Source organism: Mesoplodon densirostris, chromosome 1 (assembly GCF_025265405.1).
Source record: "Mesoplodon densirostris isolate mMesDen1 chromosome 1, mMesDen1 primary haplotype, whole genome shotgun sequence".
Taxonomy (NCBI): Eukaryota; Metazoa; Chordata; class Mammalia; order Artiodactyla; family Ziphiidae; genus Mesoplodon; species Mesoplodon densirostris.
In genome coordinates this window covers 132,127,915-132,144,982 of record NC_082661.1, presented here as the reverse complement: position 1 = coordinate 132,144,982, position 17,068 = coordinate 132,127,915, and the positions used below count along the sequence as shown (strand labels likewise).

Below are 17,068 nucleotides of genomic sequence, written 5' to 3'. Positions count from 1 at the left end.
ATTTCCAGAACTGAATCAGGTGTTCCGCGGAGCGACAGAAAGCATCTTTGCCTTGAGGCTGGAAGCTCCGTTAATAGGCGCTTCAGGTGAAAAACCTGAGCCACCTGGGAATACCCAGCGCGGCAGGATCCCTGCAAACTTGGGAGACCTTTATCACTAGAAATAAAACTCATTCCAGGGACTTCCGGGCTGCGGGGGGCGGGGCGACGTGCTGACGTTACGTCACGTTCTTGCCTGACTTGCGACCCCGCCCTCTCCGCACTGGGACGTTCTCAGGGAGGAACGAAGCGTAAACAGCGCAGGGCATTTTGGGAGCGGGATTGTTTCACGCAGGAAGCAGGCTCCATCTTAGCGCCGCCCGCTGTCGCCATCTGTTTCCCTTCCCTCCCCGTTACCGCCTCCCGTCCCTAAGCCCCAGCGGGAAGGCTGGGCCTAGGGTGGGGGAGGCTGGAGTGAAAGGAGGAAAGGGGAAAAGGGAGAAAGGGAAGAAGTGGGGAGAAAGGGTGAGTCGGGAAGGGTGAGTGGTAGAGGCTAACGTGCGAAGCGCGCAAGCCCAGCGGACGGACTGACGGACGCCCCTGTGCTTCTGCTGCCGCGGCTGCGGCGCCCGCGCGAGTCGCGTCGAAGCGGCGGTGGCGGCTGCGGCGGCAGCAGCGGAAACAAGAGGGGAGCAATGGCGGCCGACAGCCGAGAGGAGAAAGGTTAGTGCGGAGAAAGGTGATGGGCGGAGGCGGGGCTCGGGAGTGGGTCGACGGAGCCGTGGTCGTCGTTGTGGGTAGGGGAGGTTAGCTTGCTCCGCGCGGAGCCGGTCTCCCCATCGAGACGCTTGGACTCATTGGAAAAGACCAGGCCTGCCCTTTCGTCCTCGGTCTTCATATAACCTAACACTTCATCTAGCCTTGGATTTTTCTTTGATCCTAATTCCCTTCTTCACTTAACGTTTATCTGTCCTGGGCGCGGCTGAGAGAAGGCCTGTTCTGAGTTGCAGGCCCTTAGGTTTATTTCCTGGTAGTGGTATGCTGATGTAATGCGTATCTTCAGAACAGCCTTTTCTGTTAGGCTGAATTTCGAAAACCCTTAATACCCTTAAAGCTGGTAATCTACTAAGTAAGCATATTTAAGAAGTGGTATAGGTAGATAATCTCGCGAAATGTCTACGAGTAAACTTCTGGCTGTTCTGTTAAATAGGCAAAGTGGCAAGAATGGCCTGTTTGGTTCTTCAGATACTTATTTTGGAAAACTTGATGTTTGAAAAGATGATTATGTGATTTAGGCCAGGCAGGAAAAATCCTGGCCGCTATTGTGATAGTCACACGTTGTGCGTAGTTCCTAGACGGTACAACCAGGAACAAATGGATATAATTTGTAGAGAGTCGGAGGGCTACGGTTACTTTGAAATATGGGAAGAACTGATGTTGCCAGAATGAAATGTCATGTCTTTTTAAATACCGACCTTCCAAACCGTGGAGATGTTAATGTAGATCCTGAATCAGTACAAGTCTGGAGAGTGGTCTAGATTGGATGGTACGTTAAGGTTTTTTACAACCCTAAGATTACCATGATAGATTTGGAAAAGTTATAGTTGATAAAAATCTGGCCAGCTGCTGTCCTGTATTTTACGGATCTACTCTTTTGTGTGGCTAATTGATTTGGGGGAGGGGGGATTTGTTAATTGGGCTGTAGAGTCAAGTTCCATTAGACTTGTGACCTCTAATTTTTCTCCTTAAAAGTAGAGTCTTCATGAATCAGCGAACTGCTCAATAATAGGGACAAGTTTGGGAAACGGAGTGGGTGGGAATATGTTTAAGATATGGCTCCTATCTCAAAGCAGCTCGGTGATTAGGTTTTAGTAGTTTAATTTTCCTTCCTTAAACGAATCCTAAAAATCCTCTCCCTTCCTTTTGAGAAGTCCAGAAGGAATGTGCTCATAGGATTGCATGGTGTTAGTGAATAAAAGAAACTGCTTTTAATTAGTAGTAAAGTAGTATTAAGTAGATGATTTTAATCAGGAAGAATTAATTCAGTCAACATTTGATTGTTTCAGAGTGTAATCTATGATCTGTGTGTATGGGAGTGGGTGGTGGTTGTGGTGGGTGAGATGAACTAGATAAAAAATGAGTAAAAGCTCAGTACTTCTCAAGAGTTCAGTGTCTGTTAAGGTGAACATATTTGTAAGTCAGTTATGGAGTAGACACAATACTGTACACGGAGGAAAAAAAGTAGGTGATGTTTTAAAAAATTTGTTTTAGAAATGGATTTAGTGATGAAAACGTCTAAATGCATAAACTTTGTAACTATTATTGGGAAGTAGTAATGCCACCTATTAGCAGTACTTAGGATAAATTGTCCAGCTAAATTGTCCAGCTTCTGAAAGGCCTCACATTTGTGTAGTTTTTTAAAAATTAATTTTCATAATTCAGCTTCATTTCAGAATTTATGATGTAAGTACTTATAGTTTAAGATTGTCTCTCGTTTACTGGGAAAGCTAGCAGATACATACCTACTGGAATTGCTTATTTAATTTTGGAATGAGCAGATTTCTAGAATAACCCACTTTGCATGTATGGAAACTGAGGCCTAGGATGTCTCGCTTTCTTGATCTTTGTCAAACAGCTAGAATAATAGCCAGAATTAGAATTAATGCTTGACTCTTTCTTATCATGTTGAACAAGGAAAAATGGGAAGCTAAGTACTTACTGTCATCAGTTATGTTATATGAAACACTAGGAAATTATAAAGGTAAGCCCTGTCACAAATTTTAGACATGTCACAAACCTTAAGGCCTTTCTTGAAAGATTCCGTAAGTTGTGTAAGATCTTGATAAGAAATGAGTTTAAGTTGCAGAAATTTGCTATAAATCACAGAGCAGTTACAAAACTTTCATTCATAAAGTCCTTGGATTATCGGGCTTTGCACATTAGCTGTGTAATAAGCAGACATTACCTTCTATAAATGCTTCTGTAATACCCATACCTAGAAAGTGAAGCCTATAACTGGAGAATTTGCCAGCTTCCTGATTCCTGTGGTGATTGTCCAAAAAGTGGATGTGGAAGATGTTGGAATGTTGGTGGTATTAACTAGTGTTAATTGCCATTTTTCTATGTTTTCTATTATAAACACCTGGTTTATATTTTATTTCTTAAGCTCTTAAAAAGTTCTCTCTGAAGAACAATTACACAAGTTTAATGTATCTAAAATGTGAATAATGAGGTACCACTTTCGAAAGTAACATGTTTTCTGCATTACCAGACTGAAAGCTCCATGAAGGCCAGGAGTATGTCTGTCTTGTTTACCAGGTTCCTGGTGTACAGTAATTATGTCTCAGTGCCTCAAATAAATGATTTAGAAGATTGTAAATCATTAGCTCAAGGTTGGACTTCATTAATGACTGACTAGTTATGACTAGTTATGTGATATTTGCTATTGATGTCCAAAGTTAAGAGTTTCCCAGTTTAAATTATATACGTACACACACTCATGCAGGCAAATACATATAAATATGTATGCATGGTTAAATATACACACATATATGTATATACACACTGTAGCCCTCACTATAGTAAGTCCTTAGGGTTAGATTGACTTGATCCACTTTAGTTAGGGCTTTGTAAAGCATAGAGTATGTATTTGATATTCCGATATATTTGTTTTACCCATAATAGAAGTAGGACAAAAAATTACAAATGCCCTCCTTAGACTTCAATTGTATGCATTTTGGAAGACAGGAAATTTGGATGGGATAGGAAATCCAAGTCTCTACACTTCTTGAAGAATGACGGTTTTGAATGACAAAAAAGTAACTGAGACTGGTCTAATGTAAAACACAACAGAAGGGGAGCCTCCAGGAAATCTTGCTACATTGCCAAACCTGACTAAAACTATATTAAGTGAATTAAAATAAAAACTGTAATGTGTTATGGTGCCCTGTATTGGAAAACAAAATAAGTAGTATATTTAAGTACCGAGTTTTTTTTTGTTTTGTTTTTTTTCTTTAAATATTTCAGGACTTAGTCTGATGCTGGATCCTGAAATAAATAGTACTTTGTACCTCCTGACCCAGAAGCTTCCAGGGTCAAAAAAATGAAGTGCATCTCAGATAAAGGTTAATTTTCTACACTGACAGCCCTGGAGTTAAGGTTTGTGGCCTTCCTGGGCCAGGAATTTCAAGGTTGAGGTGTAATTCTGGTAGAGTGAGTGGAAAGAGCATTAAATTTGGATTCAGAACTGTGAGATTTAAGTCACAGTACTTTAATTCTTTGGGCTTCATTTGGGATATTTTTTATTTCCTTGTTTTGCTTCCTATACCCATGGATCTGTACCTCTTTCCCAAAACTCAGTTTGTTAATAATATTGATAGTTTGTGATGATAACTAAGATTATGCTTGCTAAACAAGTGATGATAATGAAGTCCATATAAAAACATCATATGTTGTGAATGCAAAACATTCACAGATTATTGCATTTCCATAGACGAATCAAGCAGCAGCCTGCTTTGTTTTGTTTTTAATTGAGGCAGCATTTAAAAGTCAGATAATTTCAAATAAAAATCTGAATTTGGGAATCCTCTTGAAAATTTGTAAGATCTGACATGGCACTTGCATTCTGTCAAGGCAGTTAATCCACTGGAGTTGAGTAGGCTTTTTCACTTTAGCATTCCTACTCTTCCACAAAGTATCATATATACTAAAACTGAAGTTTGGTGTCCCTGTGCCTCAGTGTCTTGAACCTTAAATTTTTTTGCAGTTATTTAACATCAGTGTTGTTCGGGAGTTGTGGGTTTATATGCATTCTAGGGTCAGGCAGATAAAGTACTTACTTAGTACAGTAGGTAATGGTGAGTGTTAGGTTATAGAGAATAAAGGAGTAAGCATGGTATATGTTCAGGCAATATTAGTAAATACACTGATGTATGGGGCATAAACCCAGATTGTCTCATGCAAAACTTTGACATAAGTTACCTTCTCTGTGTCTTAACAGAAGACTATCAGGACTGCTCCATCTGGTTTTTTTCAGATGGGAGTCTGGGCCCCTAGTGATCAAATAGTCTTTTTTTTTACAAATGTAGGGTCTGGATTTTTATATTAAATCCTTGGCTCTTTCAAAAACAAAGCATCCAAGAGCTAGATTCATCCTACAGGCTGTTAGTGTATAACTTTGAATGGATTTGAACTTTAGCTGTAAATGGAAATACTGTTTATTTGTGTTTCATTTGAGTTAATTTGTTGCACTGACATATTGTGGAAAAATTCATTTTGTTGTGGCATCTAAAACACAATTTTCAGGGTTTTAAAAGGGTTTTTTTTTTTAAAGACTGTATAGTTCTTTATCTAGACTTCTCAAAAAAAATGAAGTGCTTTAACCGTGGAAATAATGCATTTGAATTATTTTTTATATAGAATTCTTAACCTGGCATTTGCTAACCTTTGTTCATTTTATTGCTAATATTCTTAAGGTGCTGCTGTCAAACTACTGTGAAGAAATTGTATATGTACATATCACTATACAGAATAATAATGCTAAATTTCAGGATCAAGTGAGTGATTTAAAACATTAAAGTAGTTTAGAGAGAGTCACCCTAGAGAACCGGTGGATGTTACTTTATCTCTTAAGGACATAGTTATTTCTTTCTGAAAAGGATATGCCAGTGATAGATTAGTCTTTAATAGTAGTAGCTTCTGAGACTACTAAAATAATCTTTCTTTATAACTAATTTATTTTAAATTGAAAACATGAATTAAAAAATATACAAACTCCTTTCTCTAGCCAATGAAAGAAGTGGTCAGAGGAAGCAGCTTGTTAGCTCTATAACCCAGTACTATGAACTCTCTCACCTTTTTAAACCAGATTTTGGTTTTTAAGAGTACTCCTTACATTTATAATTAAAATCCTTAAGTTTAAGCAAAACTAAGCAGGTGGTGGTAGTTTTGAAAACATCTATCAAGTATTTAACATTTCAACCAACAATAGGTGGAGTCCATGGCTCCTCTCTTTGAACCTGAGTAGACTTCTGTGATTGTCTCTGAATAAAATACTGTGGCAGTGTTGCTGAGCTTCTGCCTAAACTAAACCACCATGGAAGCTCTAAACCACCATGAAAGAGGTTGGCCTACGCTGAAGCTGTCATGGGGGAGAGTGACCATAGAAAGGAGTGCCGTAGGAACCCCAGCTGTTTTGAGTCTTCCTAGCCAAGGCATGTGAATAAGCAAGCCTTCAGATGATTCTAGCTAACCCTTAACTGCAGCCACGTGAGAGACCCTAAGTTGAGCCTCGGAACCATAAGCAATAATAGTAAATTACTGTATTGTTTTAAGTCATCAAGTTTTTGGGGTAGCATGTTAAACTTACGGCAGTAGATAGTAGGAACATTTATGCATTTGTCTTATTGAGAAAAGAGGATTTTATTTTATGTGCTGGACCAGATTTTGTGTATCATGTACCCTAGTCATTAACAAAAGGTTCAAGAGCATCAAATAACTGCCCCGTCCACCCCCTTCCCTTCCCCAAACACTGATCTTTTTATTCTAAATGCCTCTTTTCAGAGGTGAAGAAACTGGAGCTCAGACTGGGACTTTCCTAAAGATACCTAGCTCTTAAATGATGACCTGGATTTTCTTGCTTCCAAATACAAATCTCTTGCTCCTATGTATCATATTTCAGCAAATATATAAGCGATTTCAGTGGTGGAGGGAAGTAAATTAAAATGTGATCTTTTATATCAGGGGGTCAGATAGAAAATAATATTTTAGGCTTTGTGGGCCACATAAGGTCTTCGTCATATATTCTTTCCTTTTTTTTTTTTAAAACACAACCTTGAAAATGCAGAAACCATTCATATCTTGCCAGTCAAAAATAGGCCATGGGCTGAATTTGTCCTGCAGGTCTTATTAGTTGGCTAATATAGTGATAAAATCACAGTTAGGTTTTTGATGTCATAGACTATAATACGGATAAAAATTTGTAGACCATCAAGTGAGGATGTTATGGTTGATCTTAAAGTAAATTTAAGGTGCTATAATGTTGGTAATATGGAGCTCTCTGGTGCACTAATTTGGAATTAATCTACTAGTGCACATGACCTTTCAGTGATACTTTGTAGTTTTGTTTTCTTATATTTTGTTTAAAGATGCTTATTTTATAATAGCCAGGACATGGAAGCAACCTAAGTGTCCATTGACAGATAAATGGGTAAAGATGTGGCATGTATATACAATGGAATATTACTCAGCCATAAAAAGAAATGAAATTGAGTTATTTGTAGTGAGGTGGATGGACCTAAAGTCTGTCATACAGAGTGAAGTCAGTCAGAAAGAGAAAAACAAATACTGTATGCTAACACATATATATATGGAATCTAAAGAAAAAAAAAAGGTTCTGATGAACCTAGGGGCAAGACAGGAATAAAGACGCAGACATAGAGAATGGACTTGAGGATACGGGGAGGGGAAAAGGGTAAGCTGAGACAAAGTGAGAGAGTGGCATGGACATATATACACTACCAAACGTAAAATAGATAGCTAGTGGGAAGCAGCCCCATAGCACAGGGAGATCAGCTTCTGCTTTGTGACCACCTAGAAGGGTGGGATAGGGAGGGTGGGAGGGAGACCCAAGAGGGAGGGGATATGGGGATATATGTATATGTATAGCTTATTCACTTTGTTATACAGTAGCAACTAACACAAAATGTAAAGCAATTATACCTCAATAAAGATGTTTAAAAAAAAAAGGTGCTTTTAATGACCCCCATCTAATTTAACCGTAAATTTAGAAAGCCTGAACTCTAGACGAGTGAATTTGCTCAACTTGAATTTCTGAGCTTCTGTTTCTTTATCTGCAGAGTATTGGATCTAAAACATACCTTGTGTGTGTCATGTATGATATGTGTGAAAGTGATAAAATGTTAGAAAAGCAAGTATTGATTATTTTAAAATTCTGTAGATGCTTTCTAAAACTGCAACCAATCTTTGAATTTGACTAATAAAATTATTTGTTAAAGCTTTTTAAAAGACAGTAATACCCTTTTTATAGGGAAACCATGATTTAGGCATATCTGAAATTTAAATTGATTAATTAACCTGCACAGTTATTTCATTCTGTGTTTAGCATGTCTAGATTTAGCATGTATAAAAGTTCATGTGAATGTTCAGGCTTTTGAAGTGGATATTTCTAATCAGGAACTAGTGATTTCATGAAAAGATTTGTGTAACGCTGTATTTACTTAATTGCCTATTTTGCTGTCTTAGTTCTATTTTTTTTCTTTTGCTTCTACAGATCTCTTATTCTTCAAAATCTGTTGGACCCACTTTTTTACTGACTAGAGAGCTTTGACCTAAGAATCATTGAATATCTGATAAAGCTTGGGTTTTTAAAAAATCAAATTGTATGTTTTTATTTTTTATTTACAATATAGCATCCAGAAATTGTGTTTGCCACCATTCAGGTCTTGAGGGAATTTCCTCAGTGAAAACATGAACCCAGAGGATGAGAGAAGCCTTTCTGGTTGGCGTATCTTGATTTTCAGTACCATTTTAAAAAATAAGTAAACAAAAATGATAACAGTCTGTATAGTATATATTCATTTTAGAAAAATGGTAAAGTACAGAAAAGCATTCTTACCACTCAAAGAAATCAGTTACGATGCTATTCCAAGCACAGGTAATTTTCAGTGTTTTTTTTTTTTTAATTTTTATTGGGGTATGATTGATTTACAATGTTTTGTTAGTTTCAGGTGTACAGCAAAGTGAATCTGTTATACAAATACATATATCCACTCTTTTTTAGATTCTTTTCCCATATAGGCCATTACAGAGTGTTGAGTAGAGTTCCCTGTGCTATATAGTAGGTCCTTATTAGTTATCTATTTTATACATAGTAGTGTGTATGTGTCAGTGTTATTAAGTAGCAGCAGTGACTCCAAGCACAGAGGAAGATGCATTGTTACCTTTTCCATATCCTGTGTAACCTTGCTTTCCTTCTTATTATGCCTATATTATCAGTTTTAGTTCTCTTGAGTCACTGATTTCTGTCCCTCTTGGGGGATGTTTGAACTCCATCTAATCTATTCATAGACCTCAGGTTAATAATCCTTGCTATACTTTAGTGGGCTTTGCTTTTTAGTGTTCAAAACATTTACCATTAGCTTTAGTGCCTTATTTGAAAAAAAATCAGTTTAAAGTAGTAAATACATAGTTGCATGTATTTCTAAGACTTATTTTGTCCAGTTGGACAGGGTTGGGTGTAGGGAAGGTGATGGGGTGATAAAACTGAGTTCTAAATTTTCACGATCATTGACTGTATCAATTACAGTCAATAGTTTCCTTGTCTGAACAAGTTATACTTTTATAGTCCATGCCAGCAGCCTCAAATGTTTTTGATTGTGTACCCCGTCAGTAATTTTCTTCTTTTAACTTAACTTGGACATTGTTTCAGACAAACAGGATAGCTGTAAGGATAGTACAAAGAATTCTTTTGCTTTTCAGCCACGTTCCACAAATGTCAACATTTTTACCACATTTGTCTTTCTAATTCATTCTTTCTCCCTCTTTTGTCAGTTATAGACATGATGCTTCTTTGCCCCTAAATAGTTAAGTATGTATTTCCTAAAAAGTAGAATTCTCTTTTACTTAACTGTAGTACTATCAAAATCAGGAAATTGACATTGATACTTGTAATCTACAGACTTTGTTTAGATTTCACTAGTTTTTCAGTTGTCTCAGATCATGTGCTGTGTCAGTTATTGTATCTTTTAGTCTCCTTTAATCTGAAGTATTTCCTTAGTGTTTGTATTTCATGAATGAACTGTGACATTTTTGGATGCCTCTAAATTTGGATTGGTTTGATGTTTGTTTACTCATGTATAGGTTTAGGTTTTGCATAGGAATATCACAGAATTTTTCTATTCATAGTGCATCATTCCAGGGGGTCCATGTTGTTGATTTGACCCACTGCTAGTGATGTTAACCTTGATTACTTGGTTAAGCTGGAGTCTGCCAGATTTCTCGACTGTAAAATGGTAATATTTGATAAATGTATGTTTATTTAAAAATTATACACATGTATTTTTATTGTGCACATTTTAAAGCAGTTACAAAAATTAGACATTAAAGGATGAGCTACAAATACAGAAGGTCTCACTTTTTCTTTTTGTACCCCAGTATATCCTTTCATACCCTATGGGATATATACTCCTGGCTTTGTAGACCAGAGCTGTGCATCGTATCCTTTACTTTATATCGTTTTATAGGAATTATTCTTGTGTCTTGATCCTGAAATAAAAGCTCCTTGAAGGTTATGTTCTCATACTTCCGTAACCTCAACACAGTAAGTACTCAAAAATAAATGCTTAATGTTAATGATTTTTCCCTGTTACTTTTTAATCTTTTGCTTCCAGATGGAGAACTTAATGTTCTAGATGATATTTTGACTGAAGTACCAGAACAAGATGATGAACTCTATAATCCAGAGAGTGAACAAGATAAAAATGAGAAAAAGGGTATGTAAGATTTCTATTTTTGTTAAAATAGCAAAGTAGAGATCAGTTTCTTAAGAAAGAGTCTTTGCTTTTGTACTTGTTCCTTGAGGCACTTACCACCAAAAGCACAATCATAAGAAGCAGTGGTACCCAATTCCATGTGAATGAGAGTAATATATTTTTTTCCAAACGTGGGAAATGTCTCATGTATTTATTCCAGTGTTTGAAAGCTGTGTTTTCTTTATGATTAACTTTGGAGTAAAGGTATTTCAGAAGACATTTTAAAGAAATGAGGCTTTTATTCTCTGATATATTTACCTGTTAAACTTTGGTGAAATAAGTCTAATACCCAAATTCTTATATATATTTTTTTCATTGTATTTTTAAGGTTCAAAAAGAAAAAGTGACCGAATGGAATCTACTGACACAAAGCGACAAAAGCCTTCTGTTCATTCAAGACAATTGATTTCTAAGCCACTGAGCTCATCAGTTAGCAATAACAAAAGAATGGTTAGTGCAAAAGGAAAGTCAGTCACAGAGTATAAAAATGAGGAATATCAAAGATCTGAAAGAAACAAACGTCTAGAAGCTGATCGGAAGATTCGTTTGTCAAGTAGTGCCTCCAGAGAAGCTTATAAGAGTCAACCTGAGAAAACATGTCTGCGGAAAAGGGATCCTGAAAGGAGGGTCAAATCCCCTACACCAGATGGTTCTGAGGTAGTAAATATTATTGCAGATATAATACAGAAGGCAGTTCTTTTTGAGGCTAGAACTGTTTATTCACTCTGACCTTGTCTGTTATATGACTGCTGATTCCCTTTTTCTTTAAACATCAGAGAATTGGGCTTGAAGTGGATAGACGTGCAAGCAGATCCAGCCAGTCTTCTAAGGAGGAAGTGAACTCTGAAGAATATGGCTCTGACCATGAGACTGGCAGCAGTGGTTCTTCTGATGAGCAAGGCAACAATACTGAGAATGAGGAGGAAGGGGTGGAAGATGTGGAGGAAGATGAAGAAGTAGAAGAAGATGCAGAGGAAGATGAAGAGGTGGATGACGAAGGAGAGGAGGAAGAGGAGGAAGAAGAAGAGGAAGAGGAGGAGGAGGAGGAAGAGGAGGAGGAAGAAGAAGAAGAATATGAGCAGGATGAGAGAGACCAGAAGGAAGAGGGAAATGATTATGACACCAGAAGTGAGGCTAGCGACTCTGATTCTGAATCTGTTTCCTTCACGGATGGGTCTGTCAGATCTGGTTCAGGAACAGATGGATCAGGTACTAATTTTTATATGTAAAGGTTTGTCTTTTTTTTTTTTAATTGACCTGATATTTTTTTTTCTTGAACATGTTTAAATTGAATTATAAAATTTTTGAGGCAATGGGGGGGATGTTAGTACGACTGTCCTGTGATTTTTTTTTTATAGTGTGCTTTTGAGTATTATAAATGCACTTGAATAAGATTTACATATCTTAGTAAAGGCATTTCCCAGCTACAAATTGAGTGTATTATAAATACACTAGTCTGATTGTTTCTCTATAAGGAAATGTATTTGAGGTTTTAATGTTATAAATTTTTAGATTTCCATACTAGTCAACAACAGCTTATTTAAACACTGATGTACTTGAAGTATATTCATATGGAACCTGTCTGCTAGGTATTACAATATTTTCATGTTAAATGCCTCTAGATTTCCATCATGTGGCAACAGAAACCAAAATAACTTTCTTTTTCTCTTGGGAGCACAAACTTTTCTTTCATTTTTGTACCTGTGGGTTGACTGATGGGCAGGGTCTCCAGAGGGCTGGGTGTAAAGGTACCAGATGGAAAATCAGAGTATAAACTTATTGTGGAGAGACTGGGTAAGAGGCATCTTGGGTCATTCCTTCAATACTATATGCCCTGCCACTTTATCTGACCCATGAGACTTGAATTTGAGAATGGTAGATAGTTGCAGTCATTAGGCTGAGGGAGCCCTCTTTTGGGGGGAAATTCAGAGGGTAGAGCAACGAGAGGCCAGGGTACTTAGAGACTGCTGGCCACTCTGATGATTATACTCTCATGGCTGTCTTATGTAAAGATGCAGCCAGATCTCCTACATAGGCCAAATGTACTAAATATTGGAATACAAGAAAAATTCTATTCTTTTGATGTATATGATAGTTAAATGTCATTATTATAGAATTTTATCATTTAATGTACATTGTTAGTAAATCATATTTTTGATATAGTGTAAATGATAAGAGCAAATGACCAGGTATTTTCTAATTGTCAGCTGAAGTGCTTCTAGCCTTTTGCTCACTAGAGTTCTAGGTTTGGGAGTTTAGACAGGTTTTGACAGGGGGCTAAAGAGTTAAACTGAATAGATGAGTAGTTGGGTTTGATATAAAAAAAAAACTTGTGGAATCTTTAATTCTACTATCCCATCATACTTTTTGCAAACTGATGGGATATACATTTTATAATTTATGATAATGGATAGAGAACAAAAATTGCATTGGCAATATGAATGAATGTTCATTTATTGTGGAGAATGTGTGAAACCTGTAAAAGTAGGGAACATTTTAGTATAGGAATCTTCTTTTTGGTGTCCATGTTAAGAACGATATTTCTTAGACTTGAACGTTTATCCTGTTTAAGTCAAACGAGGGAGACTTATATAAATACGTAGGGCCTGTAATAATGTATATTTTTAGTAAGTTCCTAGATGCTGATACTTAGCAAGATACTTATTCATACTTTATGTTTTTTGTGGATTAGACATTTCAGATTGAATGGTAGCCAATAGTTTTATAAAACTTGGATATTAAAACTGTTAAGAGACTTACTGTTATAAAAGAGATACCTGCCTGAAACTCTTACTTTCCATATTAAAGGAAAATTTGTGGCTTTTCTTTGGAAGAGCTCTTATGTGGAACATTTTTTAAAGACTGTATTTAGTATGCAGGACATTATTATTTTTATTTTGGAATGGTTTCTCTTTATAATAATGTGTGAGAGAAAAATGGGGTGGATCTGGAACTCCACCAGAGGTAAAAAATGTTTTTAAAGAGTTTTAAATACAAGGGATCACAGTTTAGTTTCTGTGTCATGAACTTTCTAGATTCCAGTTTATTTTACCTTATTTTTTCTCAAAATTTCAGTAATTGCCTTATAAAAGTGACACACTTGGTGGTTGTTAAAGGTTTATTTGTTAGATAACTTTCAATTGTTTTTTTGACCTGAGAATAATAGTCAGGAGAGGAGATCATAAACTTAAGAGCAGTGAAAGTTATTTATACAAAAAAGATAAAAAATCCTTGGAGATTTTTCATGGTAATGCTATATTTAACATTACATAAAAATTGTTGGGCGAGATCTTACTTCTGCTTCTATTATATTTCCTGCATCATCCTTTTTTTTTTTTTTAAATAAATTTATTTATTTATTTTTGGCTGTGTTGGGTCTTCATTGCTGCGTGTGGGCTTTCTCTAGTTGCTGTGAGCAGGGACTACTCTTCATTGTGGTGCATGCGCTTCTCGTTGTGGTGGCTTCTCCTTTTGTGGGGAGAAGGCTCTAGGCGAGTGAGCTCGGTAGTTGTGGCGCATGGGCTCTAGAGCGCAGCCTCAGTGGTTGTGGCGCATGGGCTTAGTTGCTCCGGGGCATGTGGGACTTCCCGGACCAGGGCTCGAACCTGTGTCCCCTACACTGGCAGGTGGATTATTAACCACTCCACCACCAAGGAAGTCCCTGCATCATCTTGTTGAGAGATTCTTTTAGTACTTAGAACCATAAAGTATTATTTTTAAACAGCAGCAAGAGATGTATTACCTTTGTGATCAATTTATAATGCTTAGCTCCCTAACTTTTCAAAGAGGAAAAGAATAAAAGAAACATGCTAGAATTTTTGAAAAAAATAATGTAAAAAATTTTTTTTAACAGTTTTATTTTTCTAATCTCTTTCATGTACATGCCATACTCATTGATTCAATGAATTCAGTTCCTTCTGTGTGCCAAACACTATATAAGAATGTGTAGTCAGTGAACAAAACAGACATAGATGAGAAAGAGATTTGGGATATGACAAAAACTCCTGTTATCTGTTTGGGCGAGATTCTCACTCATTTTACACTAAAAGGCTTCAGTCTATTCTCTTGAAGTCTTATAGTTTACTCTGAGGGAGAGGATTTTAAAACTTAAAGGTCAGGTATCATTCAAAGCCAACAAACCTGTAAATAAATGCTTTTCTCTATAGCTAGTTATATAAATTTCATTATGTTCCCAAGCTGCTAGCTTTAAATGGGCCTGGCTTTGTAGTTGTGGCAATATGTACTGCTTTGCCCTTCCTTTTTGCCTTGTTAGGAAAATTAGCATCATTTACAAGCTTCTTGTTAACATCTATTTGGAGAAGGAATTAGTAGTAAATTACAAAGGGAAAAATGCTTAAACTAAAAGAAAAGGAACTTTTGTCCTTGGAGTTTTCCATCTTTAAGCTAGTTTAAACCTAGAATCCCCTTTCAAGAATAGAAGTAAAGGGCCTCCCTGGTGGCGCAGTGGTTAAGAGTCCGCCTGCCGATGCAGGGGATACGGGTTCGTGCCCCGGTCTGGGAGGATCCCATATGCCGCGGAGCGGCTGGGCCCGTGAGCCATGGCCGCTGGGCCTGCGCATCCGGAGCCTGTGCTCCGCAACGGGAGAGGCCACAACAGTGAGAGGCCCGCATACAGCAAAAAGAAAAAAAAAAAAAAAAAAGAATAGAAGTAAAATATCTTTTCTATTCTCTTGCTCATGGCTTGTACTTTCAAGTTAGGAACTAGGTTCTGCCACTCAGGAACTGTGGGACCCTAGCCAAGTTGCCTAACCACACCACTAAGTTGAGGTTTCCTTTTCTGTAAATGAGAATAATGGGTATTATGTATCTCATGAGTTTGTTATGAGGATTAAGGGAAATAATTTATTTAAAGCTTTTAAAATAGGAGTTTGTATGAAAGATCATTGATTATTATTTTTCAACATTCTGTTAACTTTTATAAAAATAAGTATATGCATTTTCTCCCATCATATTCCTTTTTCTAGCTGAAAAGTAAATGTGCTTATATTGGTGTAATTAAAATACCAATAGAAATAGGAGAGTCTAATTCCATTTTAGGCCCTCATTTATATGCTTCCAAATTAAGCCTGAAATGGTTCTTAGAGGTAATGCAAACCTCTTCTGTCTACTGAAGATTCCCAGCTTTTTAATAGAATACATAGACTGTCGCTGAGATTTTAGAGATAAATTTTAAATTGAATTTGAAAATAAGCAGTAATTCAGGAAGGAAGTGGTCAGGAAGAATGGAATTGAAGATATAAAAGCAAGCAGTGGCAACCAGAAGGGAGTCGCTAATTTACTATAGTGTAATATAAAAAAAAAAAAAAATTGAAAGGCTTTGGGTTCTGCGGTTCATCAGACATCTAAGATAGAGCTGGAATTGTGATGAAGAATGATAGTATACTTTTTATTTTTATTTTATTTTTTATTTTTTTATTTTTTTTTCTTTTTGCGGTATGCGGGCCTCTCACTGTTGTGGCCTCTCCCGTTGTGGAGCACAGGCTCCGGATGCGCAGGCCCAGCGGCCATGGCTCACGGGCCCAGCCGCTCCGCGGCATATGGGATCCTCCCAGACCGGGGCACGAACCCGTATCCCCTGCATCGGCAGGCGGACTCTCAACCACTTGCGCCACCAGGGAGGCCCGATAGTATACTTTTTAAAAAGAGGACTTAAAACAGTGGTACTTGGTTCGTAGAAGGGAACACCGTAAATTTAATTGAAAGAAAAGTTGTGTTTGCTTTGCAGAATTTTTTTCCCTTTTAAAACTTTAAGACCTTTTATATATAGGATAAGTAGTTCTTAATTATAGCTGTGTATTTTTATTTGATTAAAATTGGTGGGAGAAATAACAAAATGTCCTTAGTTTTTGAACACTGTCTGAATTGGAACATGTTAGGAAATTGAGGGGGTCAGGAAGGATTAATAATGAATAATATTTAGGAATTATGCAAAATCCAGATGCATGATGATACATTCTTATTTGATTAACTGTACCTATATTGTAATGTTTTTAAAAATCTTGTCTGAATTCTTTTTTAGATGAGAAAAAGAAGGAAAGGAAGAGAGCTAGAGGAATATCTCCTATTGTTTTTGATAGAAGTGGAAGCTCTGCATCAGAGTCATATGCAGGTATTCTCATTTTACTTTTATTTGTGATCATATCTGACTGATTCTAATGTAATCTGCTGTAAAAAGTGTGTGGAGGCTGTAGTTTAGCGTGAACTTGTTAATATTCATTAGTATTGATTTCTGGCATGTTCAGTGTAATAAATCTAGAGGAAACTAAGCTTTTTCTTATTATTTTAATCCTGTTCTGTTACTGCTTAAGTGGAATTTCACTTTTTTTTTTCTTGGAAGATGATGATTCAGTGACTAGTTTTCTGAGTGAGAAACTGTTCAAATATTTTTTAAAACATCCAAACAACCCAAAAAGCAAAACACTCGTACACATTGAGAAGTATTTTTTTTTGTGTGTGTGGGTGCGCCAGGAAGAATAATTTGTCTTGAATGAGAACTTTATGTGACAAGACTGTAGAAAT

General features: G+C 36.8%; 1 protein-coding gene across 4 annotated transcripts in view; it reads left to right on the top strand.

Annotated features, from left to right (window-relative positions):
• Positions 1-293: 293 nt before the first annotated feature.
• Positions 294-17,068, top strand: part of YTHDC1 (YTH N6-methyladenosine RNA binding protein C1) — a 35,475-nt gene continuing 18,700 nt past the window's right edge. For all 4 annotated transcript variants that reach the window (XM_060108981.1, XM_060108980.1, XM_060108979.1 and 1 more), the window contains exons 1-5: positions 294-701; positions 10,388-10,489; positions 10,857-11,185; positions 11,305-11,737; positions 16,569-16,658. In XM_060108981.1, the coding sequence (XP_059964964.1) occupies positions 674-701; positions 10,388-10,489; positions 10,857-11,185; positions 11,305-11,737; positions 16,569-16,658 (982 nt within the window). In that variant the 5' untranslated portion in view covers positions 294-673. The remainder of the gene's footprint in view (positions 702-10,387; positions 10,490-10,856; positions 11,186-11,304; positions 11,738-16,568; positions 16,659-17,068) is intronic.